The following is a 27,233-nucleotide window of genomic DNA, read 5'->3' as shown; positions in this document are numbered from 1 at the left end:
CTTATCTCGTGGAGCAGTTTCCATCCAGCTGCAGCAAACAGCAGATCATCATTATCCCTGGTACTAGAACCACAACCAAACCGCTCTTCTCTCTCCTCCTGCGGACAAAATCCAACACTTCTCCTGTGAATGCTAGAGAAAGGTCACTTTCACCTTGGCTGACTGAAGTCCTTAGAGCTGAGGGTACTTGGAAAACCGCCCCAGAAACAGCAAAAGGTTCCAGAGATATTCCCAGGGGGTGGGAAGCCTGTTGTGCGCTGAACCCGGGCCAGGTTCGAGCGAGGGGCTGTGCTGCCCTCAGGGAGCACAGGAGCATCTCCCAGAAAAGGAACCTGTGATGTCACTTCCAGCCGCGGCAGGCAGGCATTGGCTGGGCTGCACAAAGGGAAAGCAGAAAACGCTGGAAGAAAAGCAGTTTTACCCCAACCCAGGACTGGCTTTAAGAGCCAGGACTGCTTGGGATTAGTGTTCGAGCCTTTCCAGTGCTGTGCCAGGACAAAGGGTGGGTTGCCTGTCATTGGATCAATGAGCGGTGCAGGGCTGTCCGGAATGTGGCAATCAAGGCGTGCCCGAAATGAAAGGGAAAGAAAGAAGAGCAGGGAGTCACAAAGTAAACCAAAGTACTTGGAAAAAACACCAACAAAAAGAAATCCACCCAGAGAGCCACTTTTATTCATTTTTGGTTTATTTTCTCTGTAACAAAATGGAGAATTAAGTAATTCAAAATAAATTCTGCGCTACAGCCTCCAGAAATGCTGAAGTCTCACAGAAGGCTGGCAGCAAAGTCAGCATGAGAACAGCCCACCATGGCCCAGAGGCAGCACCAGGGACCCTCAACCCCTCCTGGGCACGGGAAGGAGCAGGGACACCGTGACACCAGCGGTGCTTTCAGTGCCATTTAACGTGAATTGTGCTTCCCAGGGCCACCGACGGCCCACAGGCTGGATGAGGACACGCCAGTTACCCCTGCGGCCACTCAAGTGCTCCAGGAGGGCTCTGCCAGGCCCCAGCGCGCTCCCGGCCTGCCCGGGACAGGGCCTCGGGGCCTCCGCGCTGGGGCCGGGCAACGACCCGGGGGGCGAGGAGTGCGACAGCTCCACAAGGGGCCGGGGGTGGAGAACTCCCGCCGGGGCTGGCGGGGTCTCAGGCCGGTCCGGTCCCCTCAGACCGATCCCTGTCCCCTCAGGCCGATCCCTGTCCCCTCAGGCCGATCCCTGTCCCCTCAGGCCGGTCCAGTCCCCTCAGACCGATCCCGGTCCCCTCAGGCCGATCCCTGTCCCCTCAGGCCAGTCCGGTCCCCTCAGGCCGATCCCGGTCCCCTCAGGCCGATCCCTGTCCCCTCAGGCCAGTCCCGGTCCCCTCAGGCCGGTCCCGGTCCCCTCAGGCCGATCCCGGTCCCCTCAGGCCTGTCCGGTCCCCCCAGGCCGATCCCGGTCCCCTCAGGCCGATCCCTGTCCCCTCAGGCCGGTCCCGGTCCCCCCAGGCCGATCCCGGTCCCCTCAGGCCGATCCCTGTCCCCTCAGGCCGGTCCCGGTCCCCTCAGGCCGATCCCTGTTCCCTCAGGCCGATCCCGGTCCCCTCAGGCCGATCCCTGTTCCCTCAGGCCGATCCCGGTCCCCTCAGGCCGATCCCTATCCCCTCAGGCCTGTCCGGTCCCCTCAGGCCGGTCCCGGTCCCCCCAGGCCGATCCCGGTCCCCTCAGGCCGGTCCCTGTTCCCTCAGGCCGGTCCCTGTCCCCTCAGGCCGGTCCCGGTCCCTCCCTCAGGCCCGTGCGGTCCCGCGGCCTCAGGCCCGGCTCGGCCGGGACTTCTTCCCGTCCCGTCTTCTCGCGAGAAAACGCGCTGTGGCGTCACGCACCGCCTCGCGCGCGCAAGACGCCGTATCCTTCCGCGCGCTCCCCCTCCCCCTTCTGGAGAGTTCTGCACGGCGGCCGGCACGACAAATAGTCCCCGCTGCTCCCCGCCCTCTCCTCCCCCTCCCGCTCCTCCTCCTCCTCCCGCCGCTCCTGCCCTGGCCTCTCCCTTCCCTTCCTTCCCCTCCCCGCCACGGCGGTGTCTCCGCCCCGGGAACCGGAGCGGTGCCCGGGGGCAGCGGCGGCGGGGCGGAGTGATCCGCTGCGGACGGCGCGGAGGCAGCGCATAAAGCGGTGGCGGCGGAGGGAACGGAGGAGCTGCGGAAACGCTGAGCCCGCGGCCGCCACCGCCCGACACCGGCCAGGCCCCGGCCCCGCCGCCCCGGGGGGCCCCGGTCCCCTCCCGCCCCTCCGCTCGCTTCGTCCCTCCCCGTCCCCTCCCTGCGCAGCCGCCACCTCCGCGCTCCTCCTCCTCCCCCCCTCCCCTCGCAAATAGTCCCGCGGGCCGCCCCCTCCCTCCGCCCGCGCCCCTCCTGCCGCCGCCTCGCGCACACAATGGCGCTGAAGAGAATCCACAAGGTAAGGGCCGAACCGGCCCGGCCCCGCACGGCCCCGCTCCCCCCGGCCCGCTCGCCTTATATAACCCGGCACGGCCCCGGGCCTGCAGTGGGGGGGGCGGGCAGGCCGTGCCGGGCCGGGCCCGCCCGGGTTCCCCCCCCGCGGGGCTCGGGCCGGGCGGCCGCGCAGGGGCCGCTCCCGGGGGCCGCGGCCGCTTTGTTCGAGGGGGGCCAGGCCGGGCCTGCCCGCGGGGCTGCACCGCGGCCGGGCCCCTCCGGAGCAACGTGGCCCCCGGGCCGGGGCCGCGAGGGGGCGCCGGCGGCGGGGCCGGGCCGGAGGCGGCGGCGGCGGCCCCGGCAGCTGCTGCGGCTCCGCGGCGGCTCGGCCCGGCCGGAGGAAGGCGCCCCGAGGAGCGCAGCGTGGCCCGCGCTGCAAGTTCCGGCGTGGCTCGTCTCGGAGCCCCCGTGTCCAAGGGCTCCTCTGCCTCCTCCAGCAGCGACCAGGATCGCGGCGTCGGGCAGTGGAGCCTGTAAACCTGTCACACAGTAGTGTGCTTTGCTCTTTTAATGGAGCCAGCGCTGTTCTACAGCCTGAGTCATCCCGCAGGCTCGTAGGGAAAGCTACGAGCTTGCCTTCTCCTGGAGCGGGAGCTGTGCCGTGCTCCATGTCCTGGCTTTTTGCAAAAACACTGCCGCCCGGTCCATTGCCATCTTAGGCCAGTGTTTGCTTGATCATCAGTGTCTTTTAACAGGAAAAAAAACCCTCGACGGTAATTGCAGTCCACTTGTATTACCTTGGTGACTCAGGCAGGGAGTTTGTGTCCTTTTCCCTGCAAAATGTGTAGCTGTCAGTTTGGAATCTGTACAAGGTTCAGGTGTAGGAAACAGCCCTTCCATAGTGTTTCTCCTCTTGATCACTATGTAAATTATTTTATATCTAGAACCAGCTGTAAACCCACTACCTCACAGCTCATTCTCTAGCCCTGTTCGGTTTGGTGTGTAGTGTTGGGTCTGTGTTAACGTCTCTGCTTTGGTTGTAGGTTACCTTGGAGGCTTTGTGAAGCTTCATGTGTCCTACTGATAAGGTTAAAGCTCAGGTGGAGAAGAAAATGGAAGAGAGCTTGAAGCCTTCCTTATGCTTATGAAATAGGTAGCCCTGGGAAGGGAGGTGTTTGGAGTATGGTTTTAGACTGTTGGATTTTCCAGCTGTGGATCCATTAGTGAGTTACATAAGGAAGTTGTGTTCCAGCTGAGTCTTGCTTCTCTGCAGTGTTCTGTCCCTTACTTTAGTGGTCCTCAAGGCATTGTGGGGACTGTTCCACAGTGTTTGTGGGCTCACAGGTGCTTTGGAAGAGCTCTTTACTCCTTGGCAGTGGGTTCATAGGCTTGGGAGACACAGCAGTGGATGCTGAATAGGGTAAATGTGGCTGTGGGGGGCTGGGCACATACAGCAGTTCAGGGCTATTGTGGGGAGGGTGAATCTTGTGTCAGGTAACTCAGGAAAGCTGCTTGGTTGTAGTTCAGTGCATGCTGAGGGTCAGGAGCCAACATTCTGGGAGCACTTGCATTTCCAGGCTGGTTTGTGACAGGAGAAAAGCTGGGTGTGTGGAGCCTTTGTTAACATTGGGTGCTTGTGGACTGACTCTTCATGCTGCTTTTCAAGAGTAAAGAACCCTGAGAGATAATGGGGACTGTGTAGGGGTATGAGACTCTTCAAAGCCTTGGGAACTGGCAAGAGCATCAGCAAAGCAGTTTTGTATGAGCTCTGCAAATAGAGTTTCTGTGGAGTGAGTGCAGTGGCTGTGGAGGAGAGGGAGCTGATGGGGCTGGAGGCAGCATTTCCACAAAACAGTGTATGGGAAGGGAGATAAATCTGCCTGTTGTAGCAGCCCAGATGCTTTGGAAGTTGGATGGGCTGGAAGGAGCACTCGGAGTTGCTGTGGGTGTCTCAGTGTAACTGCTTCAGTAATCATGGCTGGCTGTTTACGCTCTGGCTATTTTAAACCCCGTGGAGAGCGCTCCTATCATCATCTCAGGGTTGTTGTGGTCTCTGGGAGTGTGTGGTGGCCATCCCCGTCAGGATAACGAGGGGACAGCCAGTTTCTGACCTTTGCTGCTGCAGCTTGTGGCAGGAGCCTACAGAATGTGGATTGAGTAGGAATAATCCCAGTGGACTTGAGCACAGAGACATGATGGCAGAGAAAACTGCTGCTTTGGCTTTTTTTTTTAAGGGTGTTATCAGTCATGGTATATCAGTGTGCACAGCTCAGTCTGGCCACTGGCTCTTGCTCTTGGCAGTTGGAGTTTTTACTGAAAACCACAAAGGCTTTCTATGAGGGTTTTGTCAAAATTTTTGTATCCTCCGATAACAGCGCTGAGAACTTGGAAAGGAGAAAATCCCAAGAGTGAAGGTTTGATACAGTGTTACCTGAAATAGCCTCTTGTGTGTTGAACTCAGCTGGGCTGGGAGAGGGGCAGAACAAGCAGTGTTGTTGCTGGTGTGTGAGGCAGCACAGGAACCTGCAGGGTCTGTCCCACTCTGTCACTGGTGGCACAGTTGCTCTTGGGATTGTGCAGAGGCTCGAGCTGGGGTAACATGTGTGCACACAGCAGCAGCTGTTCTCTAAGCAGATGCTCCAAAAGAGCTCAGGCTGGGTGAGACCTGCTCTCACATTGCTGCCTGTGTTACTCACCGCAGTATTTCGGGCAGTGCGGCTCCAAATTCTTGTTTAGGTGCTTTTATTGGATCATGGATCTGAAACTTGAAATCTTGTCTTGTGAGAAGTGTTTGGGGTGTAAGCAATACTGCCAGGCGGAGTCCTTGGGGGTAGCACTGAAGTACAGTAATTGAATTGGCATTTTTATATATATGTAAAAATGGTTTATTTTATTCTAGATATATTTTATAAGAAAAGCAGTGTGAGGCAATCCAAGGGCAGGATGGGATGGATGTACAGGAGGGCCTTCCATTTTAAGGTTTAAACTGAAACCCTTCGGATTCAGCCACATCCCCATCTGTGTTGCTTATCTTTAGGGAATGCAATACCTATAACTGGATAACTAGGGCACCGTTTGGAGTTCTTTGAATGGGAAAGCAAGGAAAAGGTTAGCTCATTGTCTTTCAGGGTTCCCCTGTGTGATCGGCGGGTGAGGGGGAAGGGAAAGCAGCAGCTGTGCTCGAGCCCTGCTCAAGTAAAACACTTTCTGTAGCAGAGGAATTGGGGATTACTACTGCTTATAATGTATAGGCACAAAAACCAGGTAGCTAAACTGAATTCCATAGTGCTGTTCCTTTGTAGCTGTGGAAGGGGGGGGATAGTACTTGCTATATCCTGCAGTCCAGAGGTGCTTAGGCATCACTTCTGCCCAAAGCAGTGCCTGTGGGTGGGATGTGTGAGGACACCCAAGGTGCAGACCAGCCTTGGTGGTCAGAGTTGTCTTTGTGCTACCTGTGCTGAGCAGACCTGGTGTTATTTCTGTGCTGCCGGTTCTGTACAGCAGCCAGTGGGAGCAACTGGGTTCTTCCGCTGGGCCTCTCGCTGCGTGCGTGGAGCTGCCAGAGCAGCCCATCTGTGTTGGAGAGCTTGTGTACAGAGAATGCTGCTGCAGCTTCTGTTAGCTAGAGAGGTGTTTTGATACTCAGATTCTACACCAGGAGGAAGTTACACATTGCTTTGGTCTTCTTCCTGTTCAGGCTTTGAAAAAAAAATAAAAAGGAAAGGTGACAGTTACATCAGAGCTTGTTTATAATATGTACTTTGGCTATTCTGTGTTTCATGACTTCTCATGCTGCTCACTTGCCTTCTGACTTTTGCAGAGTCTTGTGAGGAGTCAGAGTTGGGGGATCTGAACAGCTTCAAGCATTGCAAAAGCAGTTTATGTCGACAGGCTTAAAATGCTTCTGTGAATTGTAGTGGCAGATACTCTGGAATGACAGTCCTGTGGGTAGGAGAGCACCTATGGACACTGTAGGGTATTGTTGGTCTCTTGGTGCATGTGTGTGACGCTGCCTCCTGCCCAGTGCTGCGGGGCAGCTGGAGAGCAGAGCTGAGGGAAGTGCCTCTGGATAGAGGCACTGGCACCTGGCAGGGAGGTGCTGCTGGCCCAGGGAAGGTGCACAGGCTCTTCCCACCCTGCTGGCCCTGCACAGGGAGCTGGCAGCTCCTCTGTGTCGTGGCCCTCAGGTGAGGCAGGGTATGATCAATTCGACTTTGGCCCTCATTTCCCTTTGCTTGGCTTTACTCTGTTGGGAGCTGGGATCAATTCATGGCTAAAGTGGCTAGGAGTTCCTTATTGGTTACGTAAGTCAGGATTTTGTAACATCTCCCTACACTGCCTGTTGCTGAAGGGTTCAGGGGCTTCAGGCAAATAAACTTGCTAAAGGCAAATGAAAAGCTTATTTCACTTACAGCAGCAACCTGAGGCAGAAATTAGGTTTATAATCAAGCTAATGTGGTCTCTCAGTAAAGTACAATGTGAAAGCAGCTCAGACTGGAGCAGAGTGGAAAGCCCATGGAGTTCAAGCTAAGAGGACTTTGGATAATCCAGAGGAATACATATAGTGTGTTGGAGTGGATTTGAGGAGCTCTGCTGTATACCAAGGCTTAGTAAAATTGCTGGAGCTGGCTTGTTTTAAAAAAAAAAAAAAAGCATGCTAGCTTTTTACTTGCCTGATTGGTTTTTTGATGTTGCCAGTTATGTTGGTTATTCTTACTGAAGGCTGTATTAGCATTAACTTAATCCTGAAAACTAGTCTTATCTTTTTACCAGAGCAGGTTTTACCAGGAGTGTTTTAGACTGGGGAGGGATTTTTGTCTAGAGGAGTAAATTGGAACTTTGCTAACAAATGTCTTTGGAGTTGATAATTATAACTTGAAACATGTGCAGGGTTAAACTTATAAGACTTAAACAATTTGTGCTTGAGTTTTTTTGAAAGCTTCTTGTGCACTTTGTGGATGCCTGCAGTGAGGTATGTTTTAAAGGCACTGTAGCAGCTCCTGGGAAATAGAACAGGAAGAGGGTTGGGATGAGGGTGGTGTGGGGCTGAGCAAGGCTGGTGGCACTGGTTTGCCTGTGAGCCTCAAGGCCTCCCTGGCAGCTGATGCCTTTCATGAGTTGGGAAGCACAATTGGGGATATGTGGTATAAGCATGTTCCATCTTCCTTAAAATGCTTTCCTGGAACCCCTGAGTAGGGATTGGTTTGTTGGAAATGTAAAAGCACGATTAAATTGGGTTTTGGAGCCTAAATGTCATTTTCTTCTGAGATTTTTATAGCTTTTAGGGTATCTCCTGTGTGGATTTAATGGTAGTAGTTTTGTTCAACTTGGCCTTTAGGCAGGACACCTTGTACCTTGCTTTGTGGTGTTCTTCCACTTCCTCATTTTTGCTGAGGGACTCATTAAGAGTTGTGAGATGGGTCAGGTTAATGGTAGGGCCCAGCCCCTGGGATATTTTGCTTAGGGGAGATGGCAGAAACTTTAAATTCTGTAAGATGTCTTTGGCTGGAAAGCCAGCTCAGGGTGAGGCAGCCCTGGGAGCTGAGTAACTCAAACTGGAACTTGATCTAAAGGCTGCTTGTGAATTCCTGAAGCAAAATCTGCATGTGCTTAGGGATCAAAAACTGTCTGGAGTGGAAACTGCTATGGCTTTCTTCAGGTTTTGGTTTAATATGTGGTCAAGGTCAGTTTTGATCATGGACCAGCAAGACTTCCTGGATCACAGGGAAAAACAGTGGGCCTTGCAACTTGGGATCCAGTACATTCAGGTTGTAGGTGATACCAAACTGTAACTGAATCCCCCATGTGTTATGAGTTCCAGTTTTATGGGAACTCCAGTCATTTGTTCTGAGTTACAGAAACCAGCTGGTTCTCAGAGTCCCTCAGCAACAGCTGGAAGCCAAGACCTCGCTGGGTCTGGTGTCGTGCTCGTGATACCTCAGGAGTTGCACAGGAGCCTGCAAAAGGCACAGCAGCCTCTGGGACAGGTGCCTGGCTCTGTGCAGCAGCTGTGGGTGCTCCCATGTGTGCTACCTGTGCTACCAGTCGTGAGCTGCTCCTTTCCTGTTCCTAAACTCGGCTCTGCAGGTGTAGTGGGAGTCTTAGAGCACCTGGAAGGAAATGGCACACCACGTTAAAGGGCTTATCTGTGCCCTGCCAGGAAATCCAGGGGTGTGTTTGCCTCTCCTGTAGGCAGAAGCAGCTGGTGCCTGCACTCCAGAGGAGCCTTGAAGGGTGAAGGGGAGGAGCTGAACTGTTCTCCAAGCTGTTCTATAAAATTTGTGAATTTTTGTGCTACAGGGGCTTGAATTGAGAGTTGGTGCAATACTTTTTTAAGCACAAGGAACTTACACATTGGCTTTTACATAGACCTTTTAATCTGTGATGTTTCACTCTGTGAATTTATGGAGCAGAACTTGAAATGCCACCTTGTCACTGAGACAAGTGGTACAAGTGGTTGTTGTAAGTCATCACTTTCTACTGAGATAATACCCAGGGCTTCAGAAAACTCAGAAATCTCCCTGGAACTGAATATGTAGAGAATGAAATAGTATTTTGATGAGAAGCTCCTGAACTTCACTGCTGCCACTGTGTCTCTTGGGAACTTACCTTGTGGTCCCTCTGTTATGTGCAGTTTGAAGTGGTTGGTGCATTTGGGCAGCAGGATATAGGGGGAGTGTCAGGGCAGCTCTGGAGCTGTGTATTCTGCTAACTGGTAGAATGTGTGCCCAAGCTCATGTTTGTAACGATTTCCCTTTTACAGCAGAGAAGGTGCATGTTGTGTGTTCATATACATCATCCACGCTGGGTTGTGGTCATGCATGGAAAACATGAGTTCTTGCAGTTGTACCTTCTGAGTCTTGTGGATGTGTAGTATTGATGCATAAAATGGGATGAGAAAGAAAGAGTATTTTTTTTTTAGTTGTGTGTTTGGGGTTTTGAATACAATAGCATTAAATAGTTTTTTCCAGAAAATCACAGTCCAGTACTGTTTGGAAGTGGACTGTATTCCATACACCTTTAGAAAGAGTAGATACATTGCTGTTTTAAAGTTTTCATGCCTGTTGTGTGTAGACTCAGTTCATTCTTTGTAGCCATGACTAGACTGGCCCTGAGGAAGGTGTGTGTAGGTTTCTGCATGTTCCTGTGCTCTCCTGGTGGTTCAGGGTGCTGAAGCAACTCCAAAGGGCTTTGTGCCTTCAGAGGACACTTGGTGATGCTCTCTCCATCTCCAGGAGGGAGAAGGCTCTTCAGCAGGTGCTGCGTGCTCAGTGTCTCTTCCTGTTCACGTCCATACTGAACAGCAAGTGGAAAAAGCCCAGCAGGAGCACTTGAAAAGCTTCCATAGTCTGGTGGCAAGTCAAGGAGGCTTCCAGCAGGGCTCTATAGAGGCTGGAAGCTGCTGAGGGCAAAACCCAAACTCATGTGTGTGTCAGGGCCTCTGAAGTTTTCTGGGGCACTGCATCTGGAGGGGAAAATCCAGAGATGTACGTGTTTGATGTGAGGCAGCATTTGTGTCTTGTGGGTTTGGTTTGTGGTGGCCTCCCAGTTCCTGGGAAGTTGAAGCTGGAACTCCCAGAGATCATCTGTTCAAAAGCTTAATCACTGCCTGTAAATAACAAAAGGCCATTAAATGGCAAATTTTCTTCCATTCCTGCAATCAGCTTGTCTTAATCATTGTACTTACGTGTTTTGTCTGCCAAAAGCCTGGTATGGAGGTTCCAGTTTGGACTGTTCTGGGAGGTGAAAAGCTGAACACACAGTGGACCAGGGACAGCATGGGAGTGTTTCCTGAGCACGAGATAATAGTTGTAATCCTTATCTGGTGTGTGTTCAGCCTTCTAGACTGAGTTCACAGAGAAAAATGGTAATATGTTCAGGCCTATCATGTAAAGCAGGTCAGTGACTGAACCAGAAATGGATCAGGTAAAGTTTGACTTTAAAGTTTAATTCTGTTAGCACTTCCCACCAAATATCCACATCCTAAACAAATGGCTGATGTGAATTACTGGTAACAGTAACTCTCTGAACTGTGCTGGAATTTTGCTTCAAATTGAAGCAAAATAGTGTAGTTCATGTGTATTGCGAGTTACTCACCCTGTTCAGACTCCTAATAGGATTTCTTCAGAGGAGAATTTGACTGGCATGGCCACTGAAGAAGTGGGGGGTTTCAATGACACGTCTGGGCATGGAAGGCCTTGTGTTATATTCCATTCCACCCATGGTCACTGATGTGTACGTGTGGAGGTGGAACAGCCCCAGGTTATGGGAGCTGTGTGTGCTGCAGGCTGGCTGTGGAGGTGATAAACTGGATCACTGTAGCTGGAGCAGCACTGGAACTGTTACAATTGAGGGAATAAAATAAGGCTGATACTGAGAGTTGTTGGATTGAGGCCATCTTATCTCTCTGTGACCCGGGGCTGGTGGAAGATACAGTACCTTGGTAATGCTTGGGACCAGTGCAGGCAGTCCTGACAACCCCTGTGATGAGAGGATTGCTGTGACTCAGGGCTCTGGAGCCTGGACAGGTCACTGCGGCCTGTGCCACGTGTGTCTCCTGGGTTTAAGATACAACTTTACTTTCCAGAGTCCTGGTTATTAGTTCTGTGGTGCTGCCAGAGTGCCTCTAGCAGCCTTTGAGCAATGACATGGTTGTTTTTGAAATCAAGTGAAACAAACTCTTCCTGTTTTTTAGGAGTTGAACGACCTGGCACGTGATCCTCCAGCACAGTGTTCAGCAGGGCCTGTTGGGGATGACAGTAAGTATCTGCTCTCAGCAAGCACCTGACCTCTCCTACATTTTTCCTTTTCCTTCTGAAATGGGATGTCCAGGTCCTCAGCAGGGAGAATCCTTCTGTTTCTTTTAGAGTACTAGATAATACTCCACCTCCTGATCTTAAATTTGCTGATCTTCTGTATCTCTTACACATTCCTTGTGTGCCAGTGGTGTTATTCCCACTCTATTGATTGGGCAACTCAATGCACATCTTAAATTATGCCTTTTAAATTAACTGTTCTGGAATTCTCCTGGGGGGTGGTGTTAGAAAACCTCAGATCTGTGGTCAAACCAGCAAGCAGCTGCCCACAGCCTTCTGAACTCGGATATCTAAACAATACATGGTGTCTGAAAACTGCTCAGATCAGCATGCCCTGCCAGGTCCTGTGTAAGGGACAGCCTCAGACAATCTTCTTGGCCTTCCTGTTCAAGTCTGTTCACCTGGGGAGTGACTGGGACTTGTTGCTCTGTTCTGTGCTCACGCTCTTTCCTGTAGCAGCTGTGACAGTGGAAAAGGCTCCTTGAGAACCCTCGGCAGCTGTGACTGCAATGCCCCCAAAGAGCACACACTGAATTTGCTGTGCAGTGTGGTCTGACAAGTGATGTCAGCAAAGCATCCAGGCTCCTGAGAGAGGGGAGAGTGAAGCAGGGAAACCCTCCTTCTCTGTGCTGAGAGCTCTAAGCTCAGGTATCCTTTCTAAAATGAAAAAATGCTGCCAAGATCTTTCTGAGTAATTTCTGAGCTATTCAGCAGTGCTGAAGCGTACAGAAAGTTACACATTCCTGTAGAAATGTAGGGCTACATTTCTGAGGGTGAAAAACCTGAAACCTGAGGGTGAAAATACTGAAGTTAGTGGGAATGTTCCTGTTTAGCAGCTCTTTCAAATGAGTGGAAGCCCAGCTTGGTTTTGAGGGTGTTTAGCAGTAATTACTTCACAACCTAGTTCTGCTTTCCAAATAGTATTTCAAAGAGGTTTGTAGTTTCATAGACAAGAAATTACTAAGATGGAGAGTCAGTCAGAGGCTTTTAGTCCTTTAAATTAGCAAGTGTGATTTGTGCCATGATAAACTACTTTGTGTTTTCCAAAGCCTTATCAAAGGTGATGACGATTGTCTGGCAGAGGAGGTGGTAACAGAAGTTGGTGAAGGCTGAGAATGGAAAGTTACTACTGATACAGAAAGTTTTAAAATACTATTCAGTTTTCCTGGTGCCACCTTTCTGAAAGACCTCTAATGAAAGACTTTTGTTCTTGAGAGCCACAATTTGGATGTGTGTAAGTGGATAGCAGTGGCAGCAACAGAAAGGTGCCTTCTCCCAGGTCCCTGTGCTCCAGGTCTGCTGCAGCTGCCTTGTCGGAGCGACATTTCCCAGAGTTCAGGACATGCTGTGCTTGCACGGTGCTGTCCTGTGGCTGTTCCAGCTGATACAAACTGTCCCCAGCTATAAGCTTCTCATCCCTGGGGTTCATGAACCTCAGAAAGTAAAGGGCTGTTCCTGCCTTGTGAACTGTAGGAATGGGATTTTCTTGGCAATGTAGTTTTAGCTTTCTTCCACCCACCTCTGGCCTGTGTTTTGGAAATGTGCTGGGGACTGGATGATGTTGGTATGCTTCCAGTGGCTTAGCCTTTTCCAAACATGTATCTGTGCTTACCTGCTGAAAGCCAACAGCCCCCTGCTTTTGTAAATACCTCTGTTTGGCTGATTGCAAAGGAAAGAATCAATTGGAATAAGCTCTGCATGACAAATCCATCTCTGCATTCACCAGACTTGTCCTGGATGTTACCAGGATTAAAAGCTTAGGTTAAACAAGCATCCAGGTCTGGGGTGGGCATTGAGTGGGAGGAAATACAAACCTTCCTTGTAGCTTTCAAAAAGTTGAGATTGCCTGTGGATATGTTTTTATTTCTGGGGTTTTGTTGAGTTTAAGGAAATCATGGATTATTTGAGGTTCCCTTTCCAGTGGTGCCTCTGCAGAGCAATCAGAGTGAATCTCATCAGGATCTGTGAGATTTTTACTGGTTTTGTTGAGATTGTCTGCAGTCTCCTGTGGAATTTCTGCTGCCCCTTTGTCCTCTCCTCCATGTTTCTCCCTGTCCTGCTGCAGGTGACAGGGAGCTCCTGGGAAGAAACTGTTTGAACCCCTTGAAGATGGGTGAATGCTACATGTGAGCTGCTGTCTTGGTTTCCTAATTCTTCATTGAATGTAGAGTTTCTCAAAGCCAGGCTCCTGAGAAAGTGAATATTTAAGTAGTGAAATCCTCTCTCTCTGTTAGAGATGAGAACTCTTAAGCTCAGGTATCCTTTCTAAAAGGAAAAAATGAGCTGCTAAGATCTTTCTGAATCATTCCTGAGCTACTCAGCAGTGCTGAAGTGTATAGAAAGTTACACATTCCTGTAGAAATGTAGGAGTAGATTAAAACAAACCTGTTCCAACCCAACACTCTTCTCCCCTGGCCTTGCAGAGCTACTCCCACTCTTTTTTCCTCCTTCCTTGTATGAGATCATTCTGAGCTGTAATGCCTGTACCACGTATAATTAAAAACTGCTCGTGCTAGATGAGAACAGGTAGTGCCACTCCTGCTTTTGGCCCAGGTCTTCCTGACAGCTGTGGACACCAGGTGCCAGTGAGGCACAGACACTTCCACGTGGCTTCATCTCCTGTCTTGATGACTTCCCTTGAAACAGCTGCCATCATCTACAACTCCCCAGTTCTGAAGGTGCTGTGTAGGTGACATCTATGCTGAGGGAAGCTTCCATAGTCTTAATTCACAAATAATTTCCTAGGCTGGTGCTCTTTGTACAGGAACTGAAGCCTGTGGAGACACAGGAACCCAATGTGCCTCCTACAGACTATCAGCTTTTACTGTTTTCCTTTCCAGCACAGCAACATTCTTCACAAATCCTCTGTGACCAGGTGAAAGTTCTCTTGGGCAGATGCATACAAAGGAGGATTAACTTCTGTCCATTTAACCTGAAGTGTGTCCTGGCACATCCTGCTCCCAGTATGGGGCAGACTATCATTCCTGCATTCTCTTTGGACATTTCTTTCTGCTGCTTTAGTGAAATCTTGAGGCCTCTGTGGAGATGATGCTTAAATGTTGTGAGGACCCCACTGATTTAGGTCATCTCTGTAAGTGTGGTTCACACAGAGCCTGGCCTTCCCTTCCATGTGTCACAGGTCTGAGTAGGAGAGCAGGTGTGAGTTCATGCTGGAGCTTTGCTGTAGCTGGCTCAAAGGGGGCAGTCGTGGGTGCTGATTCATTAGAAATGATGAAGTTTAAACTCACAATTTTGAGCCTGAAAAGTTGCCTAGAACTATGTGGGTTTTTATTGTAATAGGATTTTTTGCAGGGCACATGTGTGGTACCACAGCAGTCCTGGGGTGAGGACTGCAGTGTATCGAGTGCTTTGCTCTGTCTCTCTTTAATTCCTTAGCTCGCTCTTCCCTGCAGCCTTTCAGAAGGCTTTGTTTTTAAAATAGACTTCTCTTTTCTGTGCTGCTGTGTCTGGAAGAAAGTAGAGCATTACTTGAGCTTCTCCAAACTGAAGTAAATCTCTCTCTCTTTTTCAGTGTTCCATTGGCAAGCTACAATAATGGGACCAGTAAGTATGAGAGAATTGATGTTCATGGCTTTTAATGACTGGTGGTCCTGTAGGAACTCCTCAAGCTGCAATGATTCTTTTTCATTAACAGAATGACAGTCCCTATCAAGGTGGAGTATTTTTCTTGACAATTCACTTCCCGACAGATTATCCCTTCAAACCACCTAAGGTGAGTGGCTTCTGCCATAAATCTATCTGTTACCATGTGATGTATATTTGTGAGCCTACACTGAAATTTTCCCTCTTCTGCAGGTTGCATTTACAACAAGAATCTATCATCCAAATATTAACAGTAATGGCAGCATTTGTCTCGATATTCTACGATCACAGTGGTCCCCAGCACTAACTATTTCAAAAGGTACCTGCAATGCTTATTTCATTTTGCTCTGCTAAAATGAAGTACTGATTTGGGATGTAAAAGCTGCTGCATTCCTGCTGGAATCCACCATTTCTGTGGTCACTGCTTCTGTCCTGTGACTCTACATGGAGCTTGCAGCCAATTCCTGAGCATGGGATGCTCAGGACATCCAGCTTCCCTGTGGCCACAGGGAGACTCCTCAGCTTTGCCAGTGGATCAGATAAGTCTTGCTACACTGAGTACATACTCCTGCACCTGACCTCAGAACACTTCAACTGAAAATAGATATATATAAAATAAAACAATGGAAGAGTTTAATGTTCAAGATATGCCCAGAGTAAAATATGTAAGGGAGCAGCTCTGGCTCTTAAAAAACAGTGAAGTTGCTAATTCTTTGTCATATTAAAAACAATTTCTCTTTCAAGGGAGCATCAGAACTCCATGTTGGTAATTTTTTAACAGAACTTCCAATGGTGTAAACTACTGAAACATGGTTTAAAACTTGCCTAGCTTGAGCAATCTAAAATAATTAGCTAATAGCATCTTGGTCCCTGTGAACTGTGTTAGCTTGTGGGTCACTGGAATTCAGCCTTTGCTTGGTAAAGCAGTATTCATGTTTAATATAAATAGGGGGCTTTAAACATCTTGAAAAAAGACACAGGCTGGATTTTTTTTTTTGGCTGTTGAAACTGTAGATTTACAAACTGTGGATCAAGTTTGTAGGCCTAGCCATGGCTATTTAGGAATATTTGGAGTCTACCCCGTGCATGATCGTGTCTTGACCCTTCTGTTCTGTAGCTTCACACTGTCCTTGTAATCAAATGCTGCAGTTGTCACATTGATTACATTGTCCTTCACAGTGTCCCTGCTCTGAGGCTCTCCTGTTGCCTGTGCTTCTCTCCAACCACATGTGATGTTCCCAGGCACTTTCTGGTTCAGACAGGTGATCCTGATACATCCCTTGGACATCGTCACTGTTTGCCTTTCCCTGAACCCACAGAAGTTCCCACCTTCTCTGTCCAGCTAAAGGCATTTGCAGAAGCAGATGGAAAGGCAAAACAATATCTCCTTGTCTCTTGTCAGAAGTGAATCTGCTTGGGCACAAGACTTAAAGTCTTGAAAGAGCTGAAAAAATGGTGTCAGTGAAGAAAAAATGATTTGTCAGGTTGCTGCAGTTTCCTTACAAGTGCTCTCAGTCAGTACTGGCTGCTCTTAGAAGCACCAAATTAGCCCCAAGCACTGGTGTCTGGTCTGGTTTGATTTAATTCCTGCTTTACTGGAGAAAATGCTGTATTGTTTTAGGGAGTCTGAAGTGACCAGATGGGTGGTGGGGTAATAGACAGCATGATTGAAAATACTGGAAGATAGACTGGAATTAGGACAATTGGGAGAAGATGGGGCAAGAATTTAAGAGGCTGGTCCAGGGTGGCAGTGAACTGCCTATTAGTGGCTGTCACATTTAATCACTCAGAAAATACATCCTAGTGTTAGTTTTACTGCCCAAATACATTTGCAATATGCTTTAACATCTCAATCTCCCTCTGTGTTCTGCTTTAAACTCTCTTTTTCATATCCTTTTCCAGCTATATCCTTGTGACTCAGCTGGAATAAGCCATGGGATCAGGGTGGCTGTTCTGTGCCACCTGCCCCTTCCAGTGCCCCTCTCCCTCCTGGGTTTAGGGGGCTCTGTAGTGCTGATCTCTTCTCATTGCTGAGCAGTTCAGTTGAATGCCTACACTCTGCTGCACACAGCCCAACATCCACACTGCTCTAACCTGGGAGAAAACCTTGTCCCAGCTCCCTTGGGCTACATTTACTGAAGGAATTAAAACAACAAAGCAAATTCCTAGGGGTGACTTTATAGGAATACTTTCTTCAGAATCACAGGGATGCCCTGTCAAAAGGCAGACTTCAGAAGCAGAGAGCTGATACTTAGGAGAAGCATTCCCATCATGAACAAATGGAAATAATGTCCACAAAGGCAACTTGAATCTTTTGGGGTTGAAATCTTGTGTTCAGTCAGATTAGAGTGTGTTGTGACAGACTTTAGGGATGTTTCAGCCTTGTAATAACTGATCAGCCTTATCAAAGAATGAATGTGTTGTTAGCAAGAAAAATAGTTGGATTAGGTAATTTGGGGTGAATAATAAGACTTAAAACATTCAGCAATAACACCTCTTCCAAAGCATCAATTTATTATTTGTAGTGTAGATTTCTAAGATTATTTCCTAAATTGTGCCGCCCTTTAAATTGGATGCTACTGGGAGCAAGCTGTTTGAATTTAAAATCTGTAAGCAGATAACTTAGAGCACAGCTATGAAAAAATATACTTCCTACTGATTGAGAAATCTGGAAGAGTAGAAACAGTCCTTGTAGGAAAGAGCTTATCATGCACAGCTTCCTCCTGAGGCAGCTGGGAGGCAGCACTGTCAGCAGCTCACTGTTATGCTCTCAGTTACTGTGTGGTACATGAAGATGTTTTTCACCTTAACCTGCAAGGAGAGAGGGGAAGGGGGTGTGCAGTGACTTCCTGTGGGTTAGAAGTGCCACTTTTTGGTGGAAAGACTGAAAAATCATACCAGTGCTACTTAATCATTCCAGTTCAGTGGTAAAGGTAGGGATCTTTGCTCCTCACACTCTGGAGCCAGCCCTCTGTAAGCAATTTAATAAAAATTGTGGTTATGATGGAAGTGATTGGCATTTTGGGGTTTTGTTCTGTCCCTCCTACAATTGTTAAAACTCAGGAGAACAGCAGTGACTGTCTCAGTACAACAGCTGACTTGCTTATATTAGTAATTCTGAACTCAGTGTTCCCTCAAGAATACATACTGGAGAATAAATAATCTCAAAATACAGTCTTAACCACACCGTGGTGGGTAATTTGAACTCCAAGGCTTAAGCAGAATGCGTAGGCTTAAATTAAAAACATTATCTCCAAGTCTGCATAAATAAGAATCCCTGTTGCCTGAAACAAGAGAATATGAAGTGTTTTAACATTATTACAGCTATTCTCAGCCATTTTTTGGGGGGAAACACACTTTCTCTTGAATTTGGCAAGTGCCTGTGCAAGAGTTAATCCTGAACTAAAGCACTTCTGCAGTAAAGGTTGGACTAATCTGCTGTCTTGTCCCACTTCTCCCCATGTTTTGTAAGGAATAAATGGTGGAGCCTGTGTGAATGTGCTGGAGTGCCCTGCCTGGGAAGGTCAGTGAGTAACCTCAGCCTCATTCATGCAAGACTTCAGCTCCCACTGTCCAGACTTCCATGCCTGGTGCAGTGGGGATTTTCTGTGGTGTTGCTCTTCATGAATCACTTCACTAAGACTTGCTGGAAGTAATAATATTGAGAGATTGAATTGGACATTCACAGTGCCATTTTCAAAATCTGGATGTTGGGTTCTGATCATCTTGGCTTTTAGTTTGCCCATTGTAGCTTTACCCACATAACTATGGATGGCTTTGTCACAGAACATGGGTCAGTCTCTCCAGCTGTGCTGAGTTTGGGTTCTGAGGGAAATGCCCATTTTTGTTTCAACTCTCACAACTGTAACTGGGCCACTTGTGCAGCTTCCCAGGAGCTGTCCTTGCTCCAGAGAAGGCTGTACTAGGAGGGGTGGTGCCAGCAGGGCTGTGATCCTTTCCCTCTGTTGGGTGCTGACAAAGCTGTGCCTGGAGCATGTGTCCAGTGTGGCTCCCCAGCCAAGGAAAGTGTGGATGTACTGGAGAGAGCCCAGAATGGGCCAGGAATGCCATGGAGGGACTGGAGCATCTCCCCTTCTGAGGACAGGCTGAGAGCTGGGACTGTTCAGCCTGGAGAAGAGGAGGTTCAGGGGGATCTTATCAGTGTCTGTAAATACTTGAAGGGAGGATGTGGAGATGACAGAGCCAGACTTTTCAGTGGTGCCCAGTGACAGGACAAGAGGCAGTGGGCACAAGCTGAAGCACGGGAGGCTCTCTGATCAACAGGAAACAGATGTTGTAGTTTTACAGTGAGGATGCTGAGCTCCTGGGAGGCTGTGGGCTGTCCCACCTTAGAGATACTCCAAAGCCCCTGGACATTGTCATGGGCAGCCTGTCTTAGGTGGCTCTGCTTGAGACAAGATGATCTCCAGAGGTCCCTTCCAACTTCAGCCATCTGTGATACACTGGGCAATGCTTAACTTTTCTTCTTTTGTCACCAGAAATTGTTGAACTGACTTAGCAGGAATGCAAGTTGCTCTGAAGGCAGAAGTTTAAACTGCTCAGATTTAAAGGTACACTTCCTGTAAGGCTGGGGAAGATGGCTGGAGGAGTTGGAAATGGGGTTGCGGTTAAGAAATAGGATTTAAATCAATCATTTATTTTGATGCATCTTTCCTGTTCACAATCAGGAGCCAGGCATTTGAACCTGTTGGTCAGTGCTGTTTCCAGTGTTGAATGCTGCAGGCTGAACATCTGTCAGTACTGATAAAGCTTTGACAACACATCTCAAGTTACAAGGGTTTGGGGCCTGAAACTCAAAAACAGTGATTGTGTAGGAGAATGCTCCTTACAGGAGTCAGGTTTTTTCCTGATTTTGAGGCATAGAGATGGGAGTAGCAGTGAAGCCTGATGTGTAGGATGCCAGGCTGATGATGAACAAAGGAGCCCTTGCTGGTGAGAGAAGCAGGACAGCTGGAAAAACCCTTCAGAATGGAATAAGAATTCCTCAGCAGCATGACATGTCCCATTTCTGCTGGCAGAGGTGTCTTCCAGCATACCAGGCTCAGTCAAACCTGAGCTGACAAATGGTTACTTTTACACTCAGAAACTGGGCTGGGCCAGAAGCACAGCACTGTCTGCCAGAGCCCTGGCCCAGTGTTTGTCATTCACCCAGGACAGAGCAGGTGGGGTGGGCTGTTGCCTTTGCTGTGAATTCATGATGGCCAGGGATTGATGCTTCCCTGTTTTATCCAACTGCTCTGTGTCACTGCCTGAGCTTTTCCATGATCAGGTGGTCCTGACACTCCAGTGTGACTCCAGCCAGGGTGGAGAGCTGAGTGTCATCCTGCTGTCCTGACAGCCTGGCATGCAGAGCAGCCATCTCAGCACCTTCTTAGTACTGTAACAAACATTTTGTTGGTGCAGTCTCTGTGTCTGCTTAGAGGTGGACCTTTACTCCTAGATGGATTCTAAATTTGCTCCTTTTGGAGAGCAGTAACTGCACCAAACAGCAGTTGGATCAGAACACACCAGCTGTTTCTTCTGGCTAGCTCATTACCTTGGAAAAATAAGTGCCATTTATCTCCCTTCTGTGAATTCAGCTGGAGATTCCATGGCTCCTCAGCTGCTTTTCCTTACTCTGAAGTGCCCCATGGATGAGTGCTTTACTGGAGCAAGTTTGGAATTCCAGCTAGACTTAAACAGCAGGATTTGTAGTGCTTGGTGCCCTGTGGCAAGGGGATGGCTGGAGTGGTGGATATTAGACCAGTCAGGCTTTGCAGACGAAGTGAATGATTTGGGATTTGTGTTTTGGAAGATGAGGATCAGCTGCTTTTAAGAGTGTCTTCACCTCTGAATTCCAGGAACTTTTAACACACCTAAGTTTGGATGTTCTAGTAGCCAGATGGGCTTTAAATTGGGCTCTGCACTGCTCATTTGGCTAGTGCTGGAAGGACATGTGGAGAACTGACCTCGTGGATTGTCCTGACTAATGGCTGAGCTGCTTCATAGCAGAGGAAACCCTGCCATGAACTTTACCTATGGATTTTGCATCCACCTCTGCTCAGTCTGAGGTGGGGCAGAACCAGGAAGGGGCAGTTGCCCATCGAGGGTGGTGGACTGACCTTGGTGGTGCGAGAGCAGCTGCTGAAGTGGATTGTGCAGTGGGGAACTGGAGCTGGTCTTGCTGACAAGCTGTCAGTGGCACGATTTTCTGCACAGAGGAGCTGCCTGGAGAGATTGCCCCTGAATTTCAGTGTTACATGCTTTGTAAAGGAAAGTCTGGCAGAGGGTACCTGGATATTAGTTGTGCAGTGTTACACACTGGGCCTTATTTTGCATGTTACTCAAGCAGTCTTAAGTGTTCAGTGATCATTGTGCCTGATGAGAATGCATTTCTGTCATTGCTCTGTGGGGAAGCTGAGCCCATTTTCTAGAAGCACTTTGTTAGCAGCCCTTCTGCTTGATGAGTTTGGTTCTCCCTGCTCCTTGGTGTTGAGGAGTCTGTGCTAGTCCATGGCAGCAGGAAGCACACAGAAGAGTAAATTGTATCTGTTGTCTGCAGAGATGGATGGGGAGTGTAGTTGAAGGGTTGGAGGTCAGTAGACTGCCTGGTTGGTGAAATAAAACAAAGCGAAACCAATTTTTGAGTGAAAAGGAGCTTAAAAGTGACAGTGGTTTAAGTTGCTTAGTGGCTGGACAGCTCTGACAGCTAAGAGTTATGAGAAATAATTCTGTACAGAGTTATTTCAAGGGATGAATCCCTTGAGTCAATGGCAAGTAAAATTTATTTTGCTATTACTGAGAAAAATCCAGACTTGAATACAGAGTGCACACTTGAGGTACATCCCTGCCAGTGAGAGACTTGAAGGGATTCTGTCAAGCTGATAATGCTTTGCCCGTGGCCATGCAGGATGTTCAGGTGTGAAGTGTCACTTACCTGCCTTGTGTAATTATTCAACCTGATCTGTGGTTCCAGAATTTTTTGGGAATTCTCTTTTTATTGTCTGATGGTAATGTAGTCATTTGACTAGAAAATGTCAAGGCTTTGCTGTGGAATTCTTTGCACTAATACTTCATTGCAGAGGGAGGTGGCCTGGTGAGTCTCTTATTCCTGGTGTTGGTTTAACTCATTACTCTGATCATCAAAGAACTCTGATACACAGCTGACATTCGTAAGGGTTGCTTCCCCTTTACCCTTGCACTTGAAACTTTGAGGTGGTGCCTTTTCCAAGGGATTTTTCTGTATGTTGGTCTAAAACACGTGCATGTGCAGTGTTCTAGTGGAAACCCTTGGGAGAAACTTGCAGAATTGATTTTGGACAAATATCTGGGTTCAGCAGGACATTAAAATTAAACCAGTTTAGTTAATTTTTTTTTCTGAGGCTGTACAGATAAAAGGGGAATGATGTGAAGTCACCAGCAAGAGTGAGTGTAATGAGAATAATTTGGAATTATGAATACTTAGAAAAATAAATCAAAGCAGCTGAATGTAGCAGTGCAGCTTGAAGCCAAATGATTGTGTCCATTTTTATTCAGGGTTTTTGGAGTGATACTGAAAAGTGAACTGCTGAGTGTTAGGAAAAGGGGTGTGAGGGTGGGCAGAGAGCAGTGCACAGACCTGCAGTGTGGTTCTGCTGATGAAGGCTGAGCCACTGTGTTCAAAAAAGTCCTTGGGTTTTTAAAGGACTGTGATAAGATAAAACTTGAGGGAGTAGTTAGAACAGTTGACCAGAAAACTTTGATTGGATTTCCTGTGTCTTCTGGTGAAGTCAGAGGACAGATTGGAGCTGCCTTGCTCATCCTACTGCTGAAGAAACTTCAGTGACCAGAGCAATGGAGTCAGACAGAAAGAAGTGAGCTACAGCAAAATTGCTGGAGGAACAGCTCTTTTCAAACTACTCTGAGCAGTGTGAGGTGGCAGAGATGTTCCCACTGATAACTAACACTGATAACTAACAGGCTTTGCTTGATTTATAGGGGGAGAAGAGCTGGTGCTGGATCTGTGCTGCCTTGCTGAGGGACAGCAGCGCAGCAGCAGTGGCTTCTGCAGACCTCCTGCACACTCTGAGCTGAGAGGGAGCTCAGTAAATGGGCTCTGTGTCAGGTGATGGTGGAGAATCATTCAGCTCTTAACTCTCACAAGTGCACTGCGAAAAACTGGGAAAAAGGAGAAGAGGTTTGCTCCTTTTTCTAGAAGCAGAAATATGTTCTCCCAAACCAAGACTGGTTGATTACCAAACTTGTTTTAGAAGCTTTGAACTGGGAATTGATAATTCCTTAGTGAAGGGTCTACAGAAACAGGTGGGAAAACTGAACTAAGTGGGTTTGTGGGTTCTTGGTGTTCACAACACTGAGCAACTTGTGCAGTTCAGATCTAAGGGAAGCTTTCATTCTTGTCCCACTTGAAAAAAAGCTGAATATCAGACCTGTTTCCAGCTTCTCTCTGGAGTGTGGTAAGGCCCTGGCACATGTTGTCCAGAGCAGCTGTGGCTGCCCCATCCCTGGAAGTGTCCAAGGCTGTGTTGGACAGAGCTTGGAGCATCCTGGGCTAGTGGAAGGTGTTCCTGCCCATGGCAGGGGGGGTGGAATGAGATGGACTTTGAAGGGCCTTCCAAGCCAAGCCATTCTGTGATCTGTTTTGTGGCCCTCTTTTAACCTATCTTAATGTCTTTGTTGTTTTTGTGGGCTGCATGCTGTCTCCTTTCATTTTTCATAGATAGCTCTGCCTCCTGCAAGTGATGGAAGTTGGAGCAGATTCGTGTTAGTGTCTTCAAACTCCTCACTCTTGTCATCTGCACCTTGCTTGGAGGCTGCACTGTGACAACTGCTTTGCTGCAATTGGTGAAGGGACATATGGAGTGGCAGTGTTTGATCCAAACAGGCTGAGAGAAGGGAATGTTTGGCATTTTCAGGAGTGGGGCAGGATGTCCCTGCCATGCCTGGTGTAGTGTTGTCCCAATATGTTTGCTTATAACTTCCTGCCTTCTCCTCCCTTCTCCTCTGCAGTGAGTGTAGGAATGCCCATGTGCTATTTGTGGCTTTGCAGCAGTGTCCTGGCTCCTTGTATGGATGAGGGTTGTCACTCTGCCGAGCAGGATGTGCCTTCTGGGATATGTACACCATGTATTTATAGTGAAACACCCGAATTCGAGGGTCCTGTGATCAACAGAAGTGCAAGGAGCTGGGCATTCTTGGGTCACTTTGGATGCTGTTCTACACTAAATCCATCTCTGCTTTCCTTATGCTTGGAAAATAATTAAGCCTTTCAATTCACTGCAAGACCAGCTTATTTTTAAACAGATCTTCAGGGCCAGGTTGGATGGGGCTTGGAGCAACCTGGTAGAAGGTGCCCCTGCCCATGGCAGGGGGTTGAACAAGTTGAGCTTCAAGGTCCCTCCCATCCCAAACCATTCTGTGATTCTTAAGTAGCTGTGAACAGCCCTTGCTTCCTTCATTTCAGCTGGACTTGTCTGCTGTTTGGCTTTTGATTAATGCTTCTCCAAGTCATCCAACAGTGAGGTGGCTGCTTTAGGGAACAGTTGAATTTCAGGTGCAAAAGCAAGGATGTTTTCCCAGAGGACTCTCAGGTACCAGGCTCAGGCAGAACACTTCTGCCTTGTGATTTAAGGCTGCTGCTGGATAGACCTATCCAGGAGGTTACTCACTGTGATACTGTGATTGTGAAAAGTTGTGTAGTTCACTGGTAAAAGGAGCTTGTTCAAAATCACTCAGCTGAATTACATGGGATTGGTGCTCCTGGCAAACTTAAATGCTGCTGATGCTACTGGCTGGAGGGGAAGGAAGTGCATGGGCTGACTGGTGCAGGTGTCCTCAGCTGTCCTGGAACTAATTCAGTGTCTCTTTTCTCTCCTTAGTACTTTTGTCCATCTGTTCTCTGTTGTGTGATCCCAATCCAGATGATCCTTTAGTGCCTGAGATTGCACGGATCTACAAAACAGATAGAGAAAAGTGAGTATGGAAGCCAAAGCCCATGGGATTTGACAGGGCAGAATCCACACTTACACAGTAAAGGGGAACTGAGAGGAACTGCTTATTGGAAAAGAGTGAGGGTGAAAAAAGGCAAATCACAGCTCTGTGCTCTTCTTAGAGATTTGTTTTGTTTTGTTTTTTTTTTTTTTCCCTGGGATCTTTACAGTGCCACTGCCTGAGCTGCTTTAATCCCATATAACCACCAGAGGGAGAGCAAGTTACTCCAACGGGAGAATATTCCATGGCAGCTCTGCATCTGGAGTCATACAAAGAAATAAACTCCCTGATTTACCTTCACTCTACAACACCAGGGAAGAACCAGTCATGTAGAAGTGGGGCAGGAGGACTCTGCAGCAAGCATAGAGAAATTTCAGTGCTAACAAGCACTTTAACAGTTTAGTGTTGTAAACACTTCCTACCTCACTAATTCCCTTCCAGACCTGAGCAGGGAAAGGAAAATAGTCCACAGATTTGCTTCTCTGCTGCATACTTGAGGAGCAGTGCTAGAGAAGTTTATGCATCCTGGTTTTGAGAGCTGCAAGACCAGCAGCACATATTTGGAGACACAATCAACAATGATCATCTGCACTTTTAAGTGTGCAGAAATCATTCCTTTTTTTTTTACAAAAATAGGGAAATAAATTTTGGGTTTAAACAGAAGGACTTGCTCCTTGGGTCATCTCTGAGCAGTGATATGAAGGAGAGAGTTAGTTATGAGTGGATTGTCAGATTGTTTAAGCTAAATAACATTGTCTACAGACTAAATTCCAACACCAAACCAACTTGGTGTACATAACTATAGGAAACTTCAGGCTGTGTCTTACTATACAAATTCTGTAGAACATGAACAACTTGCCTTCTGTTGTCAGAGAGAAGCTTTCAGCAGTGCAGTTAATCACACAACTGCTTTGTTTAAACAAGTATCCTGAGCTTCCTCTGGCTGTGAAGAGTACTTGGGTGCAAAAGCGACATATTTCTTGGGAATTGAATTATATTGTGCCTTTAGAATAAAAAGATCCTGATGGACAAATCATTGTGTCCTGACAGTCATCAAAATAGGGAAATGTATAGGAAGAACTCAGGCTCTTGGGGTTTAGCAGATGAGTTGATGGCAGGTACTGGGCGTAACTTTGCAGGGAAGCAGGAGATGGGGGAACATGTTAATCTATTTTCCAGAATGGCCAAGTGAAACCTTACAGTAAGAGTTTCCCCAGGGACACAGCAGATGGGGCTGGGGGAGGCACAGATAAAGCCTTCCTGAAAATCCTTTCCCCTCAGCCCTGTTCCAGCTCCATTTTGTGTCTCCAATCACAAAGATCTCATATCCCTGTTGTAAATATGACCAAGTACTTCTTTTCCATGAAGCACTGTGGGCTTTCTTGTTTCCCCTGTTTACTTAATGTTTAATTTTGCTCTTAGATTTTATAAACTGATGATAGTACTGTGATTTCAGGCCATGTGTAGACTAGAGTACTGGAGCTGAAATACTGTGCAGATGCCATGTTAAATAAATCCTCTTTTTATACATACAGGTACAACAGAATAGCTCGAGAATGGACTCAGAAGTATGCGATGTAATTAAAGAAATTATTGGATAACCTCTACAAATAAAGATAGGGGAACTCTGAAAGAGAAAGTCCTTTTGATTTCCATTTGACTGCTTTCTATGAGCCCACGCCTCATCTTCCCCTGTGCACATGTTTACCTGATACAGCAGTGCTGCGTGTTGTACATACTTGGAACAACAAACTAGAAATACTGTATTTCCCCGTACCAACATTGACTCCTAGCAGAGAAGTGTGTGTGTGAAAAGCTGGTTCTTCAGTCATAACTTTGTGAGCCTAAAAGCATTCCTTGCTGAGTTAAATTGGGAAATCAAATGGGAATGGGGAGAGTTCTGGTGGGTTTCAGATTTTCTAGGGACAGTGTTGCTGATCCACGAAGGATTTTAAGTGGAATCCTTTTAAACTCATAACAGTTATGAAAAGCAAGGTGAAGAACTTGAAGCTGTTTCTGTATTCATTTTATTCTGAAGGACCTACACCTTAGGTAAATGTTATGACCAATGAGAAACTGTACCCACATCCTGTGTTTAAGGTCTAAGTTTAACCGGTCACCATTTAAATGGATTGGAGCTATTAGTGCATCAAGTGATGTTGATTTGTTTCAACTCTCTCCCTCCCTTCATACTTTTTTTGGTTTGTATGTGGTTTCTCAGTTAATACCTAGCTAATAGCTCTTATTTTCTTAAGTTTTTTAACTGCTTAGGTCTTTCTGGATGTAAGGGTAAAAAAAAAAAAAATCCATATGACAGAAAACTTGTGTGTATTTAAAGACCCAACTGCTCCCCTGGAGCTTGTACGTTCAAGAATGAATTAATCTGTGTAATAAACTGATTACTACAGTCATTACATATAA

General features: G+C 47.7%; 2 protein-coding genes across 3 annotated transcripts; both read left to right on the top strand.

The window, feature by feature from the left end:
* Nucleotides 1–549: 549 nt before the first annotated feature.
* On the top strand, nucleotides 550–1,946 carry LOC128815081 (basic proline-rich protein-like). Its single transcript, XM_053991477.1, has 3 exons — nucleotides 550–610; nucleotides 922–1,151; nucleotides 1,350–1,946. The coding sequence occupies exons 1-3, from the start codon at nucleotides 550–552 to the stop codon at nucleotides 1,944–1,946; spliced, it is 888 nt and encodes a 295-aa protein (XP_053847452.1).
* Nucleotides 1,939–27,233, top strand: UBE2D2 (ubiquitin conjugating enzyme E2 D2). Of its 2 annotated transcripts, none has more exons than XM_053990712.1 (7): nucleotides 1,939–2,431; nucleotides 11,102–11,165; nucleotides 14,755–14,786; nucleotides 14,878–14,955; nucleotides 15,039–15,144; nucleotides 24,701–24,794; nucleotides 26,348–27,233. In XM_053990712.1, the coding sequence occupies exons 1-7, from the start codon at nucleotides 2,408–2,410 to the stop codon at nucleotides 26,391–26,393; spliced, it is 444 nt and encodes a 147-aa protein (XP_053846687.1). In that variant the 5' UTR covers nucleotides 1,939–2,407; the 3' UTR covers nucleotides 26,394–27,233. The 2 variants fall into 2 exon arrangements, with proteins under 2 accessions (XP_053846687.1, XP_053846688.1); XM_053990713.1 differs by lacking the exon at nucleotides 1,939–2,431 and adding an exon at nucleotides 3,072–3,179.

Source organism: Vidua macroura, chromosome 15 (assembly GCF_024509145.1).
Source record: "Vidua macroura isolate BioBank_ID:100142 chromosome 15, ASM2450914v1, whole genome shotgun sequence".
NCBI classification, from domain to species: Eukaryota; Metazoa; Chordata; class Aves; order Passeriformes; family Viduidae; genus Vidua; species Vidua macroura.
This window is presented reverse-complemented; position numbering and strand designations above follow the sequence as displayed.

What these genes read in the sequence shown, in the direction of transcription:
- LOC128815081 (XM_053991477.1), top strand. Translation starts at nt 550, where the DNA reads ATGTGGCAATCAAGGCGTGCCCGAAATGAAAGGGAAAGAAAGAAGAGC. An exon ending in GAAGAGCAGGGAGTCACAAA is followed by an intron (nt 611 to 921) that starts GTAAACCAAAGT and finishes TGTGCTTCCCAG; the next exon opens with GGCCACCGACGGCCCACAGG. An exon ending in GCTGGCGGGGTCTCAGGCCG is followed by an intron (nt 1,152 to 1,349) that starts GTCCGGTCCCCT and finishes CCCTCAGGCCAG; the next exon opens with TCCCGGTCCCCTCAGGCCGG.
- UBE2D2 (XM_053990712.1), top strand. Translation starts at nt 2,408, where the DNA reads ATGGCGCTGAAGAGAATCCACAAG. An exon ending in AGGGCCTGTTGGGGATGACA is followed by an intron (nt 11,166 to 14,754) that starts GTAAGTATCTGC and finishes TCTCTTTTTCAG; the next exon opens with TGTTCCATTGGCAAGCTACA. An exon ending in ATCCCTTCAAACCACCTAAG is followed by an intron (nt 14,956 to 15,038) that starts GTGAGTGGCTTC and finishes CCTCTTCTGCAG; the next exon opens with GTTGCATTTACAACAAGAAT.